This window comes from Lampetra planeri, chromosome 28 (genome assembly GCF_965212315.1).
Source record: "Lampetra planeri chromosome 28, kcLamPlan1.2.h2, whole genome shotgun sequence".
In the NCBI taxonomy this organism is placed as follows: domain Eukaryota; kingdom Metazoa; phylum Chordata; class Hyperoartia; order Petromyzontiformes; family Petromyzontidae; genus Lampetra; species Lampetra planeri.
In genome coordinates this window covers 2,247,959-2,271,798 of record NC_136134.1, presented here as the reverse complement: position 1 = coordinate 2,271,798, position 23,840 = coordinate 2,247,959, and the positions used below count along the sequence as shown (strand labels likewise).

Here is a 23,840-nt window from a genome sequence, read left to right as displayed (position 1 = left end):
GTGCGTGACGTCATTTATGGACGGCCCCTTAATGCGGAGGGTAAGTTTGTCCCAGTGCATGGGGGCAAGTAGGGAAAGAGGAGCGTAAGCGGTGGATTGTGCACACGTGGAGGGTGAAACTGTGAGGAGTGGGAGAGTTTTGAGAGCGGAGCGGGCGAGAGGTGACATCGAGACCAGCGGAGCGAGGAGCGGTGGCCCATGGTGCTGGGATCACGCCGAGAGCTGGCTCACGTGAAGCACGGCTGAGCCATATTCTTGGTTCTTTCGGTAAAGTCACGTAGAAGGGAAATAATAAAATGATAAAAATTAAATTCTCACGACCTGATGATGATTGCTCGAGGTTCTCTGCAAGCCATCTGGCTACCATGAGAGATTCGTTCATTAGGCGATCCACATATACAAACACAGAGACAATTTCAACCGAGAAGATGGATTCTGGCTCAGCAATCATTGGAAGGACGTAATAAACCATTTCGGATCTTAACTGATTGTGTTCACGTTTACAGTGACTTTCAGACCGCAGTCCACTCACTGGCATGACTATATATCTTGTATTCTCTGCAGGGAATGGATTCTTTGCTCCGCTGCAAGTCTCTAACTACCACTCTCCCATTGACATATTTCGTTGCTTCCTCTTAGTATCTTTCACTCGACGGTCAATGGTATAATGTATAGCAGATTGTATAATAATAAATAGTATAAAATTGTAATGTTTAATACAATGTATAAGGCAATATATAGTATTGTAATTGTATAGTGAATATACAGCAATGTGATATACAATAGGGTGGATAGAATAATACATAGTGTAATATTACACTATGTGTAGTGGTGATACGCGCTGGGTGTATATGTCGTGTGCCAGCGCGTATGTACGGGTGTGTGTGTGGTGACGCGCGCTGACGGGGAGGAGCAGGCGTCAGTGCGCGGGTGGGGGTAGTGCTGCTGATTGGCTGTGTGCCGGTGACGCGCCCAGAGGGAGTGATCGGGTAGCAGCGCGGTGTGATTGGTCGGGGAGTGGAAACACGCGCTGAGCGGAACCGGATCGTAGGGATAGCGCGTGGGGATTGGGTAACTGAGGAGCGGTGCCGACGTTGAGGTCCGCATCCGCTCCGTCTCCCGGGAAGAAGGGGTATATAAGGTGATGCACAGAGGAGCAGGGGCAGAAGTGGAACCATCTAAGAATGAAGACGAGGGTGCAGAGATAGAGCCCGGAGAGGAGAGTAATGGAGAGTAATGGAGAGTAATGGAGAGTAGAGGAGAGTAAGGTATAAGTGTGTAGCCAGCGAGAGAGAACGGTCTACACGAGCTGAGTAATGTATAGTGTGTAGCCAGCGAGAGAGAACGGTCTACACGAGCTGAGTAATGTATAGTGTGTAGCCAGCGAGAGAGAACGGTCTACACGAGCTGAGTGATGTATAGTGTGTAGCCAGCGAGAGAGAACGGTCTACACGAGCCGAGTATGCATACGGTGTAGCCAGCGAGAGAGGAAGGTCTACACGAGCCGAGTATGCATACGGTGTAGCCAGAGAGAGAGATGTAAAGTCTACACGAGGCGAGTGGAGAGTGTAGCAGAGGCGCAGAGTCTACACGAGGCGAGAGAGGAGTGTAGCCGAGGCGCGGAGTCTACACGAGGCACAGAGAGCCGGCAGCACAGAATCCAGAGTCAAGAGAAGCGCATTGTGAAGAAGAGAGGCCACGCGTTGTATTGTTACAAGTCAAGATTTAATAAAAGAAGTGTGTTCCCGTCAAGGAGTTTCCTGCCGTCATTTTCCAATACTTCATATGTATTAGTAATACAGTATGTAATTTAATGTTGGGTTTGTCTATGGCAGCATATTGTACGGGGTAGACCCGTGTGATGTAAGGAAAAAAGTTTAGCTAGAAGCATATTATATTTTTTGCGACATAGAATTGTAATGTATTACTTACTGTTAGTTGTTCAGCTTATTGGAGAGTATATTTAGTATACTGATGATACTATGTAGTTTATACTTTAGTTTTTTACGTGGTTGTTTAGTTACTGCAGCTACATACTATTAACATTCCTTCCCTTTATTAATACTACCCCTATCCCCTCCATTTGATGCTGCTAATCCTGCATAATGCACGGGCATAATATGACTTTGAAACCCCCTGCCCACCTCCTACGCATTTCACAAGTAGTACTAATCACATACCTGCATTTCCCATAAATATGCTAAATTCCTCTTTATATGCAAATTATTTTGTCAAGGCACCCTTCCCCCCTTCCAACCCAGCTTAAATAGATGCTCCAAGCGTGGTGGTGTTTCATTCAGACGCTGTCTCCCCGACAGACCTGGTCTTCACCTGAGGACGGCTGCTTGCGTTGTGGCCGAAACGTCGTGAGAATTATTTTATTATGTTTTATTTTTATTTCCCTTCTACGTGACTTTACCGAAAGAACCAAGAAGATGATTGCTCGTGTTGCAATCGAAACGTCGTGAGAATTTAATTGTTGTATTTTTTATTGTTTTATTATTTCCCTTCTACGCGACTTTACCGAAAAAACATAATAATATTAATCCCTGCATACTCTTAGGTTTTTTCGGTAAAGTCACGTAGGTAAAAAAAGAATAAAATAAAAATAAATGAAAATAACTCAATTAATGGAGACTTGTGTTGCCTCCGAAACGTCGTAATTTAATAGTTATTTTCATTTATTATGTTTTTTCCCTTCTACGTGACTGTACTGAAAGAACCAAGAATATGAATCCCTGCAGTCACGAAAGCTTTAAATCGAATTTTAAATGGCTGAGCCATTTCACTCAAGCCAGAGCTGAGCCGAGCCGTAACTAAGAAGACTATGGGGTCTTAAGAGTCACGCTCAGGCAATCGTTCTAACCTTCTCACCTGCCCCTACTGGACATTTGTGAAAAAGAGCTTAATAGCTCATCGGATTTCTCCTGTCAAATTAAATATTATGATTCTCGATGTTGCTCGTCGGCGAGACTACTACGGTCCCGTTGGTTCTACTAAAGCTGCTCCCGGTGGCCATCAAACCCCTCTCCCAAACCTAGAAGGATTTTGTTGTTAAAGTAAAGATTCAGCCCAGTTTAAAATGTCATCTGCACCACTCCTTTTTGGACAGGGGGCGGGTGTGGAAGGTAGAGTGGGCGTGGTTAGTGATGAGTGGGCGTGATTATTATAATAAGGCAAGAGGGAGGGGCGATCGGGTCACCGCGTCCTCACAGAAGTGTGGGTAACGGAACGTCGTTCAAATAGATGAGGTTCATGGAACCACGTCATCAGCGTCTTGCTGCCACAAATAGTTTTAGGAAGAGTTCTCATCTAGATGGTGTACGGTGCTTTTTCTGCAATATTTTGCTGTCTTTTCTTGGATTTTCTGTTAGTCACATAGTCACTTTAAGATGTTTTGTTCATGTTTTTGTTTGTTGTGGTTGCACGCGATTCAAGAGCCGAATAGCTCACAGGGCTATACCTAATAAATGAACCTGAACTTGATACAGGAGGTCGTGGGTTCTATCCCAACCCTGATGCTTGTAAATTTGGAGTTTGTTCACCTCATGGATTTTTCTCCGGGTCCTCCGCTTTTTCCCTCCACGTTTAAAAACATGCGTTGAGAATATTTGGCTGCCAGACATTTCATGATAAGCCACTTCAATGAGCGATCAATTGTGTGACCAGGTCGCTTCTGAAAAAGAGCTGTACTTTATGGCTCAGTGGATGTTACCTGGTGAAATAAAGTTTCGTTTCGTTAGAATCAGTTTTGGAAATTCCATGTTTATGGCAGGGGGGGGGGGGGAAACTATCCATAGGGTGGCCATTGTTAACTTCCCACAAAATGATGCTCGTTTAATTACCAGCCATAATCAATCCACTGCTGGTTAAAGGCCTCCACGAACAAGGGCCATCTCTCATGGTCCTGCAGTGATAATTGGTTTTTTACCCTTTTATCTGGCAACAAAACTGACACCTTTTTTACAAGGAGTCATGTTTGCATTGACCACAATACCTGCAGTCGGAATGCAAACAAAAAACATAACTCTGATAATGTATGCATTGTCCTTGAAATTGATTGGTATACACCAGAGACAGCTTTCTTTAGAGCCTAGTCTCACATGGTGTTGGACCAGATGACGCCAAAGGTGTCAGTTTTGTTGCCAGATAAAAGGGTAAAAAAACAATTATCATATTTTGTTACTGGCAAATGAGGTTCCAATGGTGGTCCTGCAGTGCTTTGAAAACATTCTGAATTATACATTATTAATCTTCAAACATGTGACAAGAGGGTATAAAGAAGGCATCGGCACATTTCGTCTAACTCGGGTTTTTTTTTGTCAAAACCAGTAGAGCCCATTTTCCTGCCAACATTTAAAAATCAAACCGCGACAATAAGTACCATTACTGCAAACATTTTGCATTGCACTTTATTTTTTCATTTTTTTAATTGCAGAAGCATTTACTTGTAATTTTTTTCATTAAACATTTTTTTTGCCAAAAAAGGTACCTTTTCAAGCAACAAGTAGCCGCACTCCGCAGGTTAAGTGCTCACTCCGTTCTACATTCCTTCATAGACACAGCTCATAAGTGTGCTTAATAAGGACAAGCTGGCAAAAAAAGCTCTACAAAGCTCTCCTGTGCAAATACATTGACTCTTTTCTGAAACATGTAATGCAAAGCTGTGCCACCGGTTACATACATACAATAATAATAAGCTTCAAGTTCCTTGACAATGCCCATCGCGCATCAAACAATAAAAACACATCCAAAGCGAGACTGATATATATATGTGACTGTGAAAGCAAAGTTAACTGCTGCAAGCTAGGTTTATGATGTGCTGACTATAAATAGCTAAGATTTGCTTTAAAAAAAACAGGAATAGAAAAGTTAATCTTTCTCTCACATTCTTTCTTCGATATTTAAAGTTTCATCTGATAAAATAAAAGATCACAGTGTCTTGATTTGACCGTTCCACAGCTCTCCTAATTCTATTAAGCTCCAGGAACTTAAGTGCATACCGTGACGCTCTACTTTGTACTCAAAAGAAACCATAAACTGGCGGTGACCACAACCTGGCAGTGACCTTCCTGCTGCCTTAAATAAGGTGAGGGCATCCAGGATGCAAATGCCCCACGAGGTGGAAGGCAGTGGTTACAGGAACCCACGGTGCCACACAAGAAAATAGAAATTGACCAATATTATCCATAGGTCTTTTGGATTCGATCGCGTAAATATAAACGAGTCGTAATGGTGCGGGTTTACGTGACAAACCTTACTAATTGGCTGTATCGGGTGGTGGCGGGTTTAACGACATATTTATGCGATCTCACTCCAAAAAAACCCTATTATGGAGAGATAAGAGTGACTCACGGCAACAGCCTCAAGGTTGTTTAAGACCACCTTCGGACTAAAGCCAATTTCACTGGTAGCCCACACAGGCCAGTTCTGTTTCGTGCTTTTACCTGGGGATATGCAACATGCTGAGCTCATTGAGAGGTCTTTTAAATAGACGTGACAGTCTTTTGTGGTCAGGCTGTATTGCAACTGGAGGCCACTGACAACCTGCAGTCCCCATTTGTTTTACAGGTCAAGCAACATCTGTACTGCAGCGAGAGAGCACGCAGCCGTTTTTTTTTACCATCAGCATCCCCGTGTTCTTGGCTAAGTGGCCCCATGCTCGGTGGGTATCCCTAGATGACATGCACATGGTGCACCATGCGCTCATGTGCAAACGTGCGCATGAGATGAAAGCTTTATTAACCTTACAAAAGGGCTAATTGAATCAAAAGTCGTCCGTGCCACCAACTTCTTTGCACAATGCAGTTTTCTTCCAAGGTCGTCTACAGCCGTCTGTATCCGCCACACTGGGCACTCTCACACATTCCTAGGTTTACACTCATTTACTCAATGGACTCTCACCTGGCTCTCAATAAAGGTAATCAATTAATTTGTATGCCGAGCGGCACTGCTTAGTGCGCCAAGACTCAGAATCGGAAGGTCACAAATTCAAATCCCAGTCGGCGGGGGTCAACTTACCCATCATTCCTCCGGGGTTGATAAAAATGTGTACCACCTTGGGAAGTCACCAGTGGTTGTCCTCTGGAGAGAGTGACTCCGCCATAGGAACATGGAATTTCCACCGCTGGTTCAAGGACGCCAACAGATGAGTGCTGCCTCACTGTTCACTGGAGGAGGGAGACACTGCGAAGTTGACTCTTGGTGGAGTGGCCCACACTTGGATAAACGAAACAATAAAAACACACACACGCTGCTGTCGCCTCTGAACACAAAGCGATATGCACCGTCTGTTTGCTCGTACGCAGAGCACCGTCAGTCCCAGCATCAACCGCTCATGGATGACGCCCGATGCTCGGTGTAGGGAGACAATACTGTCCGCTTCGCGTTTCATTCGCCACCCCAGCCAAGTTGAGATAACAGAGCTGCAGGAAAGGGATGACGGCCCGGTGCTCGAGACTAACAGGGGAGAGGCGGCAGAAGAAGGGAACGCATTAGAGAGGATGTCCACTATTTTTACCCTTCCGATTAGCAACGTTCGGCTACGTACGGTGCAAAAGAACTTCAGCATACATCGATAAAATCAGTTCGTGTGCAGGTGCTGTAGCCCTGTAGGATCACGGAAGACGGTGGTGGGTTGGGGAGGCCTTCAACCAGCAGTGGATCGATGGCAGCTGATGAAGTGAAAAATAGGTCTCATGCTACCTGGACTCTGATTATCTATGCCGGGCAGGAGTGATGAGAGAAATGCGAATAACACCGTATCCCTACAGTGGGGCCGTATCCCTCTCCATTGTGCACACTCACACACACACGCGGCCCTAAGTCTGTGAGTGAATTCAACGCCACTCAGATCAAGGCCTCTTTGCTGTACTCTATTTACAATACAATGGAATTGGCCTTTAACTAGGAATTGTGTAAACAATTACATTGTGTCATCAAGGAGAACAAATAATACTCGATCCATCAATTGACCTCTCAAGTATTCTCGCAAGGAATTGGAGATAAGTGCTGTACACTGCACACTAAGGGCTCACTTCGTTTCATCAGTTTGTAGCTACTAAACACGCGCATGATGATGATGATGATAATACTGCTGCAGTTTCTATGCAATGGCCCATTCACGCTTCTCTCCTCTACGACTTTACACAATGTGCTTCTGCTGCACCCACGTCTCTGTGCTTTTCCATAAGCAGTTGACTAATACAATCACGTGCTATGAAGGTTTAAAATAATTATTTGACTATCGGTGAAGCAATATCGTTATTGTACTGAACTGTTGTTTGTTTTATGAATGTTGAGACTACCACATGTGAAGCTTTAAGTGGCTTAAATTGCAAATCACAAGTTCTATATTAAATCTTCATTCCAAACATAGCTATTGCAAATAAATTGCTGTAACTGTTGATATACAACGTACAGAATATGTTTAACTCCAAATTACATGTCAATTCCGCTAACCATTAATCCACTTGTAAATGTGCATCCTAAGGTTTAAAAGCGGGTTTTGCTACACACAATCACACGCACGCATATACTATAAGCTATTTAGATTCAATAAAAAATAACCCCACCATCTCAACTTCCCCCATAGAAGCTCATTTCAAGTAACACGTTTCTTGTGTGGATACACTACTCAATGAAGCAGGGGCCCAAAGCAATCCGACCTCAATCCGTCCCGAATCAAACTCTCAACCCTGTTTTCGGAGTCATCCACACCCGTTCCGACAGCTTGCCGACATGTGCCCCAATAACCATGTAACGCGTGTCGCCAAACAAAAACCGTTGCTTCGTCACGAGAGCGGGTGAACGTTTGGGTACGGGACGCCGATGCCACCCTTGCCTGTCCTGGTGGAGACCAGAGGGAAGCCATGAAGGGCACACGGCTGTGGTGATGCTATATCACTCGAAAAAGATCAAACTTGATTTGAACCCAAAAAAATCATCAGCCTCGTATGCCAGCCTTCTGGCCTCCTATAAGTTTATCCAACACCGTCGATCCTAAACAAAATACACAACCTCACGTTTCCATAGATTTTAGCGTCATCCGTTATAAACGCTATCTGTGCCCATGTATCACTATACAACGAGTGGGGAAAGCCAATCTGTGTTTATCAGTCATTAAATAGCTTTATACAGGGTCACTCCATTCGACTGCACATCACTTGGTCACGAACAGCCAAGGAAGCCCTGTCTCACACACACTCTTTAGCGAGGGGCCTTGGCACACTGTTACCAGATCTTTCGAATTAAATCCTCAACACAAATGGCCTAAAAGTTTTCGATTTAGCAAAATATATCTGGACTTTTTTTTTAAAGACAGCTCCCGTAACGATGCATGCACGTATCCAGCACAGATACGTAAACCCGTGTGTAAACTTTGCCAATGCAAAATGTTCGACGGTGTGAGCTCCAGGTGAGCTCCAGGCTTAACCTTTGATCTGGCAGCAATGGCTTGGGGCCCCGCGAGTAACATTTTCCTTTGCAATTTGTTTTTTGTTTTAACACGACGACCGCGACGCGCAGGAACACGGGCGTCCCTCCCCCGTGCTCCCACCGTCGTGGGATCTTTTGCGTCCGCGATGGAGCAGACGGGATGGCTGGCTTAACGTCCCCTCCGAGGACGGCGCGCTTTACCCATTGTGTACCTTTGGGATGGATCATCATCACTAGGGCTGGTATAGGGGCCGACTTCGCCAAAGTTGGTTTCTGGAGCCAAGAGTTAACCACGAATAAACCTTTCTCCATTGGCACATCCGAGCTGTGCCAGCAAGGGGCCCTCAGAGTACGGGTGGCTATTTGCCGTGCCGAGCCCGAACCAGACTGGCCTTACAAGACATTTAATCTGGCGCGGGGCCAAGCAGGGGCAGACATCAGTTATTCCACTGAGAGGACAATTTCGCTGCATAATCTACGTCCTGCTCGGCTCGTTTATTGCATGCCACGTCAGCAGCAACGGTTCGGTTTTTGGAATGGAAAAACAACCTTAGATGTGCCGGGCTGGCTTGGCACGACTCTGGTGTGGCTCGGTTGTGCAGTGGAAAAGAGGTAGGAGAGGCAACCACCTTAAGCCAGCGCTTCCCACTCTCTGGCGATTGTGATCGAGCCATGGCTCCGCTCTTTGTGTTAACCAAGCAGAAGCATCTCCACGCACACACAAGCGTGCGTCGGCGCTCTTTTCCAATGGCCTTTAGCCGGTTGGTGGAAATTCGACGTTCCCATGACGGTAGGGCTGTCTATACGTATTACAAAGTACCATTTAAGTAGTGCTACTTATTTTATCCACAACCGAAGGGACGATGACAAGACACTGGGTTTCCCGCAAAATCCCACTCAGGGGTCATCTCAGTCCATCATCCCTGTGGGTATCCATAAAATAAATACTATTATTGTGTAAAGTTATAACAGTGGCCATTCTTTGGATAACATTATTATTTTAGTTTAATAAAGCATCTTTCAAGTAGTGACCCAGTGCCATCAATTGCCCAAGATCTGCAGTCCTTTGTAGATTAAGATGTTTTCAGCCAATTAATAAGTGTTTATACATACAAGATGAAACCGGAGCACCCGGAGAAACTCCAAGCTTGCAACACTCTTTCCCACACAAAAAGGACAGGTGATATTAAGTCTGCACTTTGCTGCACCGCCGGAAATGAAGCTGAGCAACATTTGTGTGATCCACCAACTCTCGCCTTCACAGTGCTGGGTTATAGGCGTGACATCAATGCCTGGCTCACACAAGTCGCCGCCTTTGCAATGCCGAATTTCCAGCAGCAGCAGCGGAGATGCGTGCTGCCCTTTGCTCATTTGAAGCATCACGTTCAATTTTATAAAAAAAAAAGACATGGCATCTCAATGGGCCCGATCTTAGTTTAAACACACAATGCAAAATAACATGTCTTAATTGGCTTTTGGAGTAAACATTTGTTTTTATATCTTATTCTTGGGACCTTGTTTGTCAGTATCAAAGTATGAAAAAGTAAGAATAGGTTTTACCCTTTCTGGCAATAAAACAAGTGTTAACATGTTCAAACACCAAAGGAATCATGTCTACATTAACCACACGTACTTGTGGTGAGCATACAAACAAACGCTGATGAGACTAGGCCCTAAAGAAGGCTGTCTCTGGTGTAGACCAATCAGTATCCAAGACAATACATATATTATCAGAGCATGTTTGTTTGCATGTTCACCACAAGTACGTGTGGTTAATGCAGACTTGAGTCCTTGCAAAAGGTTTCTATTTGGTGTTTGAACATCTTAAACACGTCCTGTTTTATTGGCAGAAAGGGTAAAACATATCCTTGTTTTATTTTATTCTTGCTTATTCCTTTCAACCAACATGTCTCCTTATCGTGGCTATCTCCAGCCCCCGATATTAACGGCTTGTCGAGCCCATTTGATTTTTCCATTGGATTTTTCCATTGGAGATGGCTGGTGTTGAGTCTGTGGGTTCATATCGCATCGGGTGATCTTGTGGTCAAATCAGACTAAGTGATTGCCACCACTTGGGTCTAATACCGCGATTAGCAGTGTGATAATGAACGAGGACCACTTTGTGGGAAGTCAACAGTGGTTGCATTGAGAGACTGTCCCCCACCATAAAAATGTGGAATTTCCACCACAGGCTCAAGGCATCAAACAGATACAACCTCTGTCCCATTGTTCATTTGAGCAGGGAGACACTGACTTAAAAAATAATAACTTGATTATGCTGTCCATATTAAAAATCACAGGGCAAAAAAACCAGCGCACCACTATTATTACTGGTGTCAGATAGCAATATCGATTATTAACTTTTCTCAGCTGTATGCATCACAGTGTACTTTAGCAATAATAATAATAAACACGTCAATGGATAAGATTGGTAGACATGGAAAGCCGGACCTTGGGCTGGGGAATCTCAACACTGGGGTCGAATCATCAAGGCCCTCTCCGAACACTCACACAGGCAGGTGGGCAGGGATTGCCAGCACCAATGCCCCGTGCATAATTCCGACCCTGCGCTTTGCAACACTTCACTACTAGCTGTGGCTGTAGCATGGAGAAATAGTATAACACTGCCGATAACTTTGAAACACTTGTTATGCACCGATCCCACCGAAGCCAGTCTCTGTGTTTTTGACCAGGGGGCTATAGTATAAGATACTACTGCCAGTACCCTATTGTATATTGGCATTGTAGTATATGCAAACCCCAGTACATGCGTCAATCAAAAACTTGACCATGGATTGATATTGGTAGAAATTTAAAGCTACAGATGTACATCATGCATATCTATAGTAGTAGAAATGGTGATCGAACAATTACTTACGAGAGAATCTGGCCAGGTGGTTACAGTGGTCAGAGCACTCAACTCATAATCGGATAGTTGCGAGTTCAAATCCTGGTCAGAGGTTGACCCATCTCATCATGCCTTTGGGGTCGATTAAATAATACTACTTTGTGGGAAGTCAACAGCAGTCATCCTACAGCGAGATTTAGAAAGTGGAATTTCCACCATTGGCTCAAGACACCAATGGAGATATGCGCCACATCACTGCCCATTTGAGCAGGGGGGGACACCTTAAACTGACTGCAATATACAGTATATGATGCATGCATATACTACACATTACAAGTATATTCAGCGTAAAGTATATTAACGTAAACTATAAATATACAAACAGTATAGAATATGTGTAGTAATATGCACACGTACTTTACATACGTATATACAACAGCCGGGACAGCTCACTCACTCGGTAGAGCGGAGGGCTCAGGCACGTGAGTTCAAACCAAGCACAGGGCCCCACCGAACACGTAATGTAATTGTCCCCCCAGCATAAGCACATCGCCATGATTGTTGTGTGAGTGGCCAACGCGATCCAAAACACTCCTTCTAAACCGAGAATTAGGGGACTGTCAGCAATGCCTCGTGCACAGCCCTTTTGTTAATCTGTTGGTGGATGAGGGCCTCCTCATGCCATGTCACATGATCCACGGGTTATTTTGAGCCATAGTTCACCAGGCTGGCTAGTGCAGGTTGGTGAAGGAGGGGGCTGATGTGGCCAATTAAAAAAAAACCTGCTTTGAATGGTGAAGACCCATCCAAACACTATCCAGGCTCAACCTTGCTTATGTTCCAACATCTGACATCCTGGTAATTTGGTCAAAGGAAAATACTTGTAAATGTAGAATGTAAGTGTATATATGTAACATACAGAACAGTATACAACACAGTATATTAAATGGGTGCTTTTGCAGTTTCTATACTGCTTACATTTTTTGGCTAACCATCGAACAAAGACGGTCACCGCATCGTGCGCTTACAGATGCGCTTCTGCAGCCGTCTGGAACGCTCTTCCAATATTAGGAAGCCACTGGAGCTATGCACTTTTCAAACTCAATTGAAAATGTATTTCATTAGAACTATTTTTTGTGTTTAGTTTGTTGTCCTTTCCCCCGCACCTCCGATTAGCACGGTTGGCTGCGTACGGTGCGAGAGAAGTTCAACATACATAAGAACATAAAACGTTATATTGTACACTCTAATACAGTACACTACATTAGAGTCCTGCATCGGTTTGGGTACCCGCTTGTTTTCGCGGTCGGAACTAAGTCGTCTTTACGGCTTGCGGCTCTGGGGCCGGGTCAGGAAGTCACGACTCAGGTCACGGGTCAAAAATTTAGATCCACACAGGACACTACAGTATTATGTCCACTACACACGCATCCGAAACAGACGGAAGACAACTGCATATTCATTACTGTAGCTCAAAGTGTCTGCAGTGTTGGTGCTAAGCTCGTGGTAGAGATCCCAGATTCCCATGACAGAGTTCAGTTTAACAGAGAACAACCACTTTTGACTTCCCATCCGTTGTTGCAAGCGGTGCTTATTTAGATATTTTATCGACCCTGGAGAGGTGATGATGATGATGATGGGGTAGGGTCAACCCTGGCTGGGGATTGAACTCGCACACTCACGACCGTGAGCGTTGGTACTCAACTAACAAAAGCTGAGTTCCTCTTACTGGTATATACATATACAGCATATTCATATATACAGTATAGTATATACAATGCACACACACATACACACACACATACATAAACACATTGTATATGCATGCCCACAGTATAATATACATATGTATATGCACATACTGTTTAGTGTATGTGAAACCACAAGAAGAGGGCCTCATCCTAACTCTATCAACGTCAGACTCGAGTACTTTGGACCCCTTACAGCTGCGGCGCAGTTAACACTGTTGCTTTTGTGCAGTCGTCAAGCTTGAAACATATGGACCCCCCCCCCTTAGCCTCTTAAGACACCCACCCCCCTTCTCCTAATGATGCTCGTGTCCCCTAGATATGCAAACCCGCTTCAGGTGACCGCCTGAATAACGCGCAGATGCGACGTCGTGCCGAACGGGGTGTCCGTCGCTAAACGTGGACGGTTCTGTCGACTATTTCGTCACCGCCACGTGCAGGAGAGCGCACGCGCATTTTAAGTTACATGATCACAAGTACAAAAAAAATTCGCGTATCATTCGGAGAAGACCGATCGACTCGAAGTACAAATTTTAGTGGGACCTTTTTTTTTCTATCGAATCTTTGGCCCACTAAAAGACCAATAAAACTTTAAAGGGCCACTTTGTAACAACTCTGTTGAGGAATGAGGGAATTAGTTGCTCCAAATATCAGAGGCGACAAGCGGACTTTCCAAAACCCTTAGGGGTCTCGGCAAAGACTATAAAGACACAATTTGAAATCCAAGTCAGGGGTCGACTCGGCACATTGTCTTTCCAAGGTCTTTAAAATGAGTACCAATTTTTGGTAGGTCAACAGTGGGCATTCTATGGAGAGAATAGCTGCCACCATGAGAATGTGGAATTCGCACTGCTGGCTTAGGGCTGGCGATGGGGATTAGCTTTATGCCCCATTGCTCATTTCAGCAGGGAGACAACTTTTGTTAATAATGTGACACAAAATTTGATACAATCTTTGTATCACATCATACTGATGGTTAAAAGTATACGCCACCAAAATTGTCAGAACTGCTATCTGTGATCGTTAACATCAAGGGCACCCAAAAATGTTCCCATGGTCGTAAGGAGAGAGAACCCAGAGCCCACCAATACCTCAACCCATCCTCGTTTCTTGAAGCACTTTTTGAGAAAGCGAGGAATGCGAGCCGTCAGCAACAACAAAAAGCCGCAAGGTGGTACAACAGAGATGGTAAAAGAGCGGCCCTTGCAGACACGGCTGCGTGGGGAAAACCCAAACGCCGTCACGGAACGAAGCGACGGAACTTGTGGCTGGGCGGCAGCAGGATCCCCACCTGCCAGCCCCAGGGCGCCACCGGCTTCTGCGGCGGCACGCCAAAGCGGCCGGCGCTGACCGAGTACGCGGGACTCAGGTCCCCGTCGTCTCCCAGCACGAGCGACGGCGGAGGTGGGAAGTTGGACAGGAAGCTGAAGGAACGCAGGCCGGAGGAGGAGGCGGCGGCGGCGGCGGTCGCTCCGGCTGCGGCGCCACCCGGATGCTTATGGGCGGCGCCCCTCACTCCTAGCGGTGCCGTCGAAGCGTCGGCGTCGGTCGACCGGCGCGTGCCGCCGCCGACTCCCGTTGCTGGCGCCGCCGTCCCCCGTCTCCTCTGCGCGGCCACGCTTGCCCGCAGCGTCTTCCTGTCGCGCTCAGACCTCCTTCTCCTCCTCGGGGTGGTCGCCCTACGGCGTGGCTGTACAGGCGGCCTTGGCCCCGAGGCCATCGGCGCCGGTGACGGGCAATACTGGTGCGGCTCACCCTGCTTGGCCGATCGTGCCAGAGGTGGTCGGCCCCTGCCCGACCTTTCGACAGTGACTCCGCCGCCGATGTCGATGGCTGAGCTGGCGCTGGCCCCGACTGTATCTCTTCTTATTCTCCTCCTCGTGTAACTGGAGCTACTGGCTCGTCGCCGGTCTGAATTCTCACCGTGAGCTCTCTTGTCGCTCTGCCTCCTCTTCACCTTCCGACGGCTCACCGAGGGCCGTGCGTCTCGCCGCGCTCTGTCTTTAGAGAGGTGTCCGAGCGAAGCTTCGGTAACAATGGCAGCAGCAGGCGTGGCAGGGGGCCGTCTCGCATTTCCAAAAAGACCTCCTTCCGGAACCTCCTTCTGCTGCTCTTCAAACGTGACTATTGGCTGAAAAGTGGCGCTTTCAGAGCCGACGGCACTGCCCTTGTTGACCACGTCAGGGCGGTCGGAATACCCATTGACGTTGCCGTGACCGAATCCCGCCTTCTCCTTCATGGCAGAAGAGACTTTCCCGCCGCCGCCGCCAGCCATTTCAATGCCAACGCCCAACCGGGTGAACGCCGAGAAGCCCCCGCCGGCGGCGGACTGCGGTGCCAGCCTGTTGGACGGCGTGCCGCTCGTGTAAGACGTCAGCGTCCAGCTCTCATGCTGCTTTTTCAGCACAAGCGGCGTGCTGGGCACGGATGGCGGCGGCGGCATCGGCGACGGTGAAACGCTGCGCACCGAGCCGCACTCAGACGTGCCGGAGCTGCAGGCCGAGTTCGGGCTCGTCAGGCTTTCGTCGTCGTCGTCGGAGCAGTCGTAGGGGTCCACGGTGGCCTCGTGCCTCACAGCTGCCGCCGCCATCACCGTTTCCGGCCGGTCGTTGGCGGCGCGGGCCGCGGAGGAGGAGCTGCACGTGGGGGCGCAGCAGACTGCGTGGGCCCGCTCGCACCTGTCGTACGCCAGTGTCGCCTTCCCGTTGACGTAGCCATTCTGAAACCCCTTGAGCGAGTGCCTCTCCGAGGACGGCTGATTCGGCAGCGTCGTCTGTTTGTAGGTGGACATGGCGGCCCCACCACCGCTGCCACCGCCGGCACCGCCGCTGCCAATTCCCGTCGCTCTCACGGTATGGCCGACTTGCTTTGTGCCGCCGCTGCCAGCGTTCACGGTCTTCTTCAGGAACAGCCGCTCGAAGGCCCACGGTTGACCAGTCACCTCCTTGGACGCGCTGCTCCAACAGGCCATCCCCGCCTGGCGTCCGTCTGCACTGTGGTCTCCCTTGACGCCGCCCCTCGGCACCTCATGGACCCCGCGCCGTTCCGATGCCTCTAACAGCGTGGGGTCCAAATGCACGCCGCCGCCACCGCCACAGCCGTTACTTCCCGGAAAAATTACATCAGAGCCGTATGCCTCAAACGTCTCGCAGTCTCCCCCACCGCCACCAATGCCGTTCAAAAGCTGCTGCGACTCCATCCCGGACAGCTTCCTCTTCTTGGCGTCGGTGGGTCCAGGGACGGCGGTGGCCTTGTGTGGCGCGGGAGCGCTGGCGTTAGGCGCCTGCGGCTGGGGCACCATCTTCCTGCGCCTCTTCTTGGTCTTGAGCACAGGCTCGAGCTTGCAGGACGTGTAGAGCGCGAGCATGTCGGAGCGCGAGATGAGCGTGCACTTGGCCGAGTGGAATGCGATCGACTTCATGGCCTTGAGCTTGCGCAGCTCTTCCAGGTCGCACTGGTGCTTCTGCACGTGCAGGTGGTCCATGCGCTTGTGCACAGTCGTGCGCGGGATGTTCTGCAGCAGGTCCGTGAATACCTGCGAGGGGGACATCCTGGTCAGCATCCCTCGCTCGGCTCATTTCAATTGGGCGGCCGCATTCATGGCAACTTATGGACAGCCATGTGCTGTGTGTCCCTCAATAATGTTCATAGGCCCTCTTGGCTACTAGACATGAGCCCCCCACTGTTGCGAGAAACTTCCCCCCAACTTCAAAATAGTTTCTACGCACCTACAAGATTATATTGGCACGTAAAATAAAGATTGATTGATTGGGGAACCTACAACCCATGGGTCGAATCCGGTATGTGGGCACCTAAGGACTACTGCTTCGAAAGAGCCTGCAAATTATATTAAATCTTCAGTGCAAGCATCTTAGCTGCACTAATCAGGCACGAGAGGGGATTTTTTTGTTTTTATATGTTTGACCTAGCAACACTTTTAATTGTATCGCTGTGCTCAGTGAAGGTATTGGAAGGTCTTATTGGGTCTTATTGGGCCCTCGGTAAGGACACGATTCCCTCATCTAAACAGGCTCTGCAGGCACCGACCTGTGAGAGGGCGAACATCTGCACGTCTTTGATCACCAGGTATCCCAGCTGGACGCCGTCCACGCAGTCCTGGCCGCTCTGCTCATCGTGCAGGGCACAGGTCGTGGCGCCGGACGGTGGGGCTGCCATTGGGCCCGTGCGTCTGTCCGTCGGCGCGCACCGTGGAGACCGGGGGGCGGCACCAGAAGTGAGGCTGCTCTCATCACAAAGAGAGACGAGAGATGCCCCCACCCGCATCCCTGATAAACCCTCTCGAGCAGCGCATCTAAATGCTACGATTTTGTCACCGTAACTTTTAGTGAAATTCACAGGAGAGGTGTGGTACTCAAACATTGATTTGTGTAAATGTCATGCAACAGGGTGGGACATTTTTAAAAAGAAATAATAACAATCATTACTTATTTGTCCATGAAAGGCACACTGAATCCAAGTACTCTTTTTAAAAAGGGTCCTGATTTGGGTTTTTATTGTAAGATATGATTAGCCTATTTGAGTGTTTACACATGTAGGAGGAAACTGGAGTACCTGGAGAAACCCTACATGTGCGGGAGTGGCACTCTATCCCCATGTAGATGACAACAGATCGAGATGAATACACTTTCTGCACTGCCTTCTTCTGGCAAGCAAGGGTGATGATGCACGACGCCCACGGGAATGGAGGTTTCAGAACATTTGCGTGATCCGCCAACCCTCCAATACAGGAAGTGACTGACATAAAGCGTTTTGTTAATTTGCCATTTTCCAAGATTCCACAAAATGCATTCACGTTCACATTCTCCCTGACCGCTAACAAAATCGTAGCCTTCATCACCGTCCACTGCGGTGGACCGTGATTATTCGCGGCAAATTCAGCCGCCAGTGCCCACGGGCACCAAAACTCTCGGTGCGTTTCAGTCTTCTCCATGGGACGCAATCTATCCCGTGTGGCAACCTGGCGGTGGGCGGCAGAAAAACTGGGTAAAGCGTATCGCTTGTCAGTCGAGAAGGCAGCAGCTGGCGGAGGCTTGGTGTCCAATGTGATGAACAATGATCAGAATTTTCGATTTAAAGCTTTCGCGACTGCAGGGATTCATCTTCTTGGTTCTTTCGGTAAAGTCACGTAGAAGGGAAATAATAAAATAATAAAAACGCAAGCGGCCGTCCTCAGGTGAAGAACAGGTCTGTCGGAAAGACAGCGTCTGAATGAGCACCACCAGGCTTGGCAGCGTATATTTAAGCTGGGTTGGAGGGGGGAAGGGGCGCCTTGACAAAGGAATTTGCATATCAACAGATGAATTTAGTATATTTATGGAAAATGCAGATATGGGATTAGTCAGTTTAAATATACGCTGCCAAGCTTGGTGGTGCTCATTCAGACGCTGTCTTTCCGACAGACCTGTTCTTCACCTGAGGACGGCTGCTTGTGTTGTGGCCGAAACATCATGAGAATTGTATTTTATTATGTTGTATTTTTATTATTTTATTATTTCCCTTCTCCGTGACTTTACCGAAAGAACCAAGAAAATGATGAGAATTTAGAGAATTCTTTTAAATTAAAAATGGTCAGCATATTTGGAGGGGTTCCATTAACGACAATGACATTAAACCAATAACAAAACTGGATTTCCTTTCAATAATTGTATTAATGAGTGGGTTAACCTGGAAGGCTGTCGACGCATTGACATGCAGACGTGAGCAGCCTTAGTAAAATCGACTGCTAGATGAGGTCCTCCCAGTGCCACCCAGGTCATGGGGGTTTTTTGATGACTTAAATTGTCGTTTTTAAGTAATCTTAAACATGAATTCACATTACTGACTGGCTGAAACCCACCTGCATACTTCCCCGTAATATTTGTGAACAATTTTCAAAGCAGGCCTCTCCAAGACCAACATTTGACTTGGGCAATAATTGCCAATGAACTCGGTGTCAATGCATTACCAGGGCCTACAGCCAGAGTATGGAACGTGACTCCTAATATTGATTTTATAACCCCGTGATGCTATGCATGCATGTACGTGCAGTTGTATTAAGCATAATTGTTGAGCTGTGCATTTTGTAAGCCACAATATCTTTTGAAACAAATGTAACCATTGAATGCTGGGCGTATCCAACGAGAGGCAGACAGATGTATCCATCTCACTTAGGATAAAATAAAACGAAAGCATCTTCTTAATCAAACAAATGTGAGATGATATCTTGGTGTTTCTAATCCAGTGATGGAAATTTGTCATTCCTATGGTAAGGACCAGTCTCTGTCAAGGAATCAAACCGGTTGACTTTCGGGTATGGTTCAGTTTAACCCAAGACCATTTCAACCAGTCAGGGTTCAATGGGTTTAAATCAAAAGATTCAGTTACTCTTAGCCGTTGATAACATCGGCACATTGATAAAAGACCTCTCGTGTAGCCTCCAATGTGGGCTAAACGGGGGTCTTTGTTTTGCTGTTTTTAAGCTAATGTGCAATAAATAAACATTGTAGCGTTACGTTTAACGTAATAATTAGAGCAGGAATTCATGTAATTTAAACAAATACCGTGCGACGTTTATTGTTTTGCTTCACAGCTCTCAAGGCGCACGCATTCATGCAAGCGTGAAATTACAGCAAGTAAAATTATGCCCACACCACAAGCAATAAAATAAGCAATAAACCCAAGACATGAAGATTGCACAGCATGTATCAAATTCACTTTAATGTTTAATGATTGTGTTCTAGTTAAAGTTATAATCAATCCCTTAATTAAAAGATGTGAATAAATAGATGTTATTTAATGGGCAGGCTCTATGAATGTTGTCTGTTGGTGCGTCTGTTTATGAATTTGCTTCCCCTAAGTCGACTCAGCCTCAAATGAGTACTGGTATGGTGTGTAAACATTGATACTGGAAAGACAAAGGCGGCCGGGTGTGGTGCTAGCCACCCACCCCCTCGTGTGCCGTGCTGGCTTTCATAGGTGCTCGCTAACAGCACTTGCCCCAAAAGCATGTTAAGTCTACACAGGGGATCTTTGTCTTGGTATATGTCGATGTCCGAGTCACAATTTTTGTTCCTTTGTATGCTTCTTCGGGCACCCTGGTGTCCTCCCACATGTAACTCAGTTGTCAATTATAAAATGGCCAAACATACTAGGACAGGACCCACTATGAAGACAATTGGGATTCAATGAGGCTGTCCTAAATAAATAACACTATTGTGACAAGGTATATAGTATTTTCCATAAAAATGTTACTGGATCTTCAGATGCGGTTGAAATGAGATGCTACATGGATCCAAATTGTATTGTGCTCTATACTGTGTAACTTTTAATTACCGATTTACCATCAAATATGCTCATATTGTTGAACAGATGTGTTTAGCTTGCATGTTTTATATTAAATAAGTCAAAGTTTGGTGGTGCTCATCACCCATGGTAGCTTTAAGCCAGGAGTGGACATTTAGAATTCCTACAGTGGGGGTCAGTCCCTCCAATGAATATAACCAATATTGACCTCCCACAAAGTGGTACAAATTTTCTGAAACCTGCAGTCCATAGCCAAACACGATCTGAACTTGCAATCATCTGCTTGTGGGTCGCGAGCTCTAACCACAGCACTGCGTGGGTTTTTTTCACGTTTTTATTGAAATGCACGCTGCATTTTCTGTTTCTCTTTCCCGCGAGTGGGAACGGTTATCATTGTCCGGCACGCTGTCCGTGCGAGTCGCGAGCAGAGATACGCTTCCCGTTAACCCCCTTATCAGCAGGTCCGAGCCACAACCCCCCCGCAGCACTGCCGCACGCGCAGACGAAATTCGGGGAGGACTCAGGGTGAGATGGGAGCGTGGGGTGACACGGGCACGCGATTTTAAAACTCCTCCAAGCTGCGACGCATTTTTAAATTCTCTCTCCCGCTAAAACAAACCGTCGCTTATAAAATAACTCGGCCTATAACAGCGCACAACTTTCTCTCTGTCCACCGAGTGCCGACACGATATTTGCGTGAGTGTAAGCGGCTTGCCGGACCCGCAGCCCGTGCACCTGTATTTTCATTGGGGCTCTCTGTTTTTGTTATTTTAACAGGGGCTGTATTTTACACAGTGGCTGCTCTTTTATGCCACATGCAGCTTGTTTACAAGGAGGCCTAGTTTGTTTTATTATAAATATTTACCACACAGCATGGCTCTGTTTGGATGCACGCAGCTGGTTATAATGGGCTGCAAATGCCATATTTTGTTTTATTACGGCGAGAAATTTACATTATTAGCTTAAAGTGAGCGGGGCATTCATTTGCCGATGACGCCAGCACTCAATGTTCTACTCTTGCATTAAGAGCCCTTACGAGAGACCTGTGCTTGTTTTGGACTGCCCAGCTTTCTCATACGGAAGGTTCAAGTTCAAGAAACCATGATGGATAATGTCTCGATGCCACTCTGCCACGCCATTGCTTCCTTCTTCCAGATCCCACAACTGTTGCAGAGCTGGCAACTTACCTCCCAAGTTCTGCTCTTTACAAGTATCCCAATTATCACAGCCACCATGGTACTTGAGCGGACAGCAAAGACCTTCTTAATCCGGGCAACGTCCAAGCCATCATGGGGAATCTTATCGGAGTCCGTGTAATGGTGTGATGGTTGTTGGCTGAAGTGCTTTGCAGTGGCCACTCTATTTCCCATTGTCACTACTGGAGGCTCATCTGCCTTTGGTGATGCTGTGAGTACCTCGTGACCCACTGCCCCAGGAATTGGAAACCAAAATAACGAGACAATTTTTTCGAATTCGGTAAAAAAAAACTCAATGTTTCAAGAGCCGCAATGCTTATTAATTCGAGACGGTGGTGGTCATTAGGAAATTATGTCACGAAGCGGTCCTTAAAGAGCCTCATGCGTCTCCGAAGCCGCAGATTGCCAGCTCCTGCACTACCCTGTCATGGGTCTCATTGTCACAGAATTAAGTAATCTAACTTTGGTTGTGTTAAGATTTGATTTCTCCAGCCAAGGTCATGTATATTAGAACGAGGTTGATATAGGCTGATAGACTGAATTAAATACTTTACCTTTGTTACAATTTACAAATGCCACTTTCTAAGAAAATCGCTGTTCTATACGCGAAAGCCTTTGTAAGTATGTATGTTGGATTTTTTTTCGTACCGTACGTAGCCAACCGTGCTAATCGGAGGTGCAGGGGAAGGACAAGAACCTCAACTCAAGAAGTAGTTAAAAAGAAATTAGCTTTCAAATTAGATGTGAAGGGTCATAGCTTCAGTGGCTTCCTAATATCAGAAGGAAGAGCATTCTAGACGGCTGCAGAAGCGCACGATGCATTGACCATCTTTGTTCGATGGTTAGCCAAAAGCCGCTGCGAGGATGACCGGAGTTTGCGTGATGGCTTGTGCTCCTTGATGAGATCAGCAAGGCAGCGGTGTATATTTGTGGCAAGGAATTTGTGTGTAATGACTGTGACCTTATAATGTGTTCGTTCGGCAACCAGAAGCCAATGCAGCTCGGTGAGCACTGGACGGACATGGTCGGATCTTGCCGTACCCGTCACGACACGTGCCAAAGAATGTTGTACGTGCTGCAGCTTGGTAACGTTTTTGCCAGACGTTCCGTAGAGTAGTGAGTTGCAATAATCGAGTCTTGTAAATACTACGCTGCATGCCACCGTGGTGGCTATGTCACGACTCAATAGTGGTCAAATATCTTGTAGAGCCCTGATATGAAAATTGCAGGACCTGACTATATTTTGCACGTGGTGGTCAAACGACATTATGGTCAAGTATGGTTCCAAGGCTCTTAAGGATGAGTGGAAAACTGAATCTTGGAGTCTGCGACTGCCACACCTGATCCTCACACAAACATTTTCAGGACCACAGTAAACTGCCAATGAATGGCGAAGGGGGCAGTAAGAAGACTCACACCATGCCAGAGCCCTAAACTGACACTGCTGAAAGCCAGAGTTAAAATCTCAGTTTCTTCATTATAAAGGTTGTGTTGGGTTAAATCACATAAATACAAATTTGCTGTTAAGCCCCCACCAGAGAAAATTAGTAAAGTTTGCCACTTAAAAACCTAACGTGCCAATTAGTTACTAATTGGCACATTTTGTAAGGTGGTGGTTGGTTAACGACACATTTATGTTGACGCGATCAAACCCCAACAAAAACGTTATTATCAATAACATTGGTCGCGAAAGCCTACGTGTTTTATCATCTAAGTTTCTGCTGCCCGTGAATGAAACATGATTTTCAAGGGGTAGTGAGATGATGGTCTCACGTGACACAAAAGGAAGGAATTGATGGGCAGAGTGTGGTGGCCTTAATGACGTCGGCTAAGGTGATCACCTGGCAATTGTAGCCGAGATTCTAGATCGTTCTCCGATTCACGGGATTCTCATTTTTTTTACGTCTGCCATGACAAAAGATGGCACGCTGGAAACACCTCAGAGACGATGACTACCCCTCTTCATTCGCCTATGAAGAGGGGTAGTCGCACACAAGTGCATCCGAATCGTGGTTGTGCGCGATTGTGTATGCCAGCTCTGCCACCCAGTGGGAGGTTGGCTCAGTGTGCGCCAAAGTATTGTAACGCTTTGCAATATGCCCTCCTAGTCAGCTCTCCATTGATTTTATCCGTGGGCTGATTATCCTGGGTAATGATTAACCCTGCTCGCCCGAAAAAATAAACTTGTTTACATCGTTTATGCATTACACAAGGTATACACAAAGATCACCCGTATGGACTGTAGGAACAAGTGCTGTTAGCGAGCACCTATGAAGGCCGGCACGGCACACGAGGGGGTGGGTGGCCAGC

The 23,840-nt window shown here is 46.8% G+C and overlaps 1 protein-coding gene across 1 annotated transcript; it reads right to left on the bottom strand.

Annotated features, from left to right (window-relative positions):
* Window positions 1-14,272: 14,272 nt before the first annotated feature.
* On the bottom strand, window positions 14,273-17,251 carry SKIDA1 (SKI/DACH domain containing 1). Its single transcript, XM_078607549.1, has 2 exons — window positions 17,080-17,251; window positions 14,273-16,567 (listed from the first exon to the last, which is right to left on the bottom strand). The coding sequence occupies exons 1-2, from the start codon at window positions 17,206-17,208 to the stop codon at window positions 14,273-14,275; spliced, it is 2,424 nt and encodes an 807-aa protein (XP_078463675.1). The 5' UTR covers window positions 17,209-17,251.
* Window positions 17,252-23,840: the final 6,589 nt, after the last annotated feature.

Excerpts from the sequence above, each read along its gene's own strand:
- SKIDA1 (XM_078607549.1), bottom strand. The coding sequence starts at position 17,208 with ATGGCAGCCCCACCGTCCGGCGCCACGACCTGTGCCCTGCACGATGAG. Across the intron at positions 16,568-17,079 it reads AGATGTTCGCCCTCTCACAG|GTATTCACGGACCTGCTGCA; the intron begins GTCGGTGCCTGC and ends TCCCCCTCGCAG.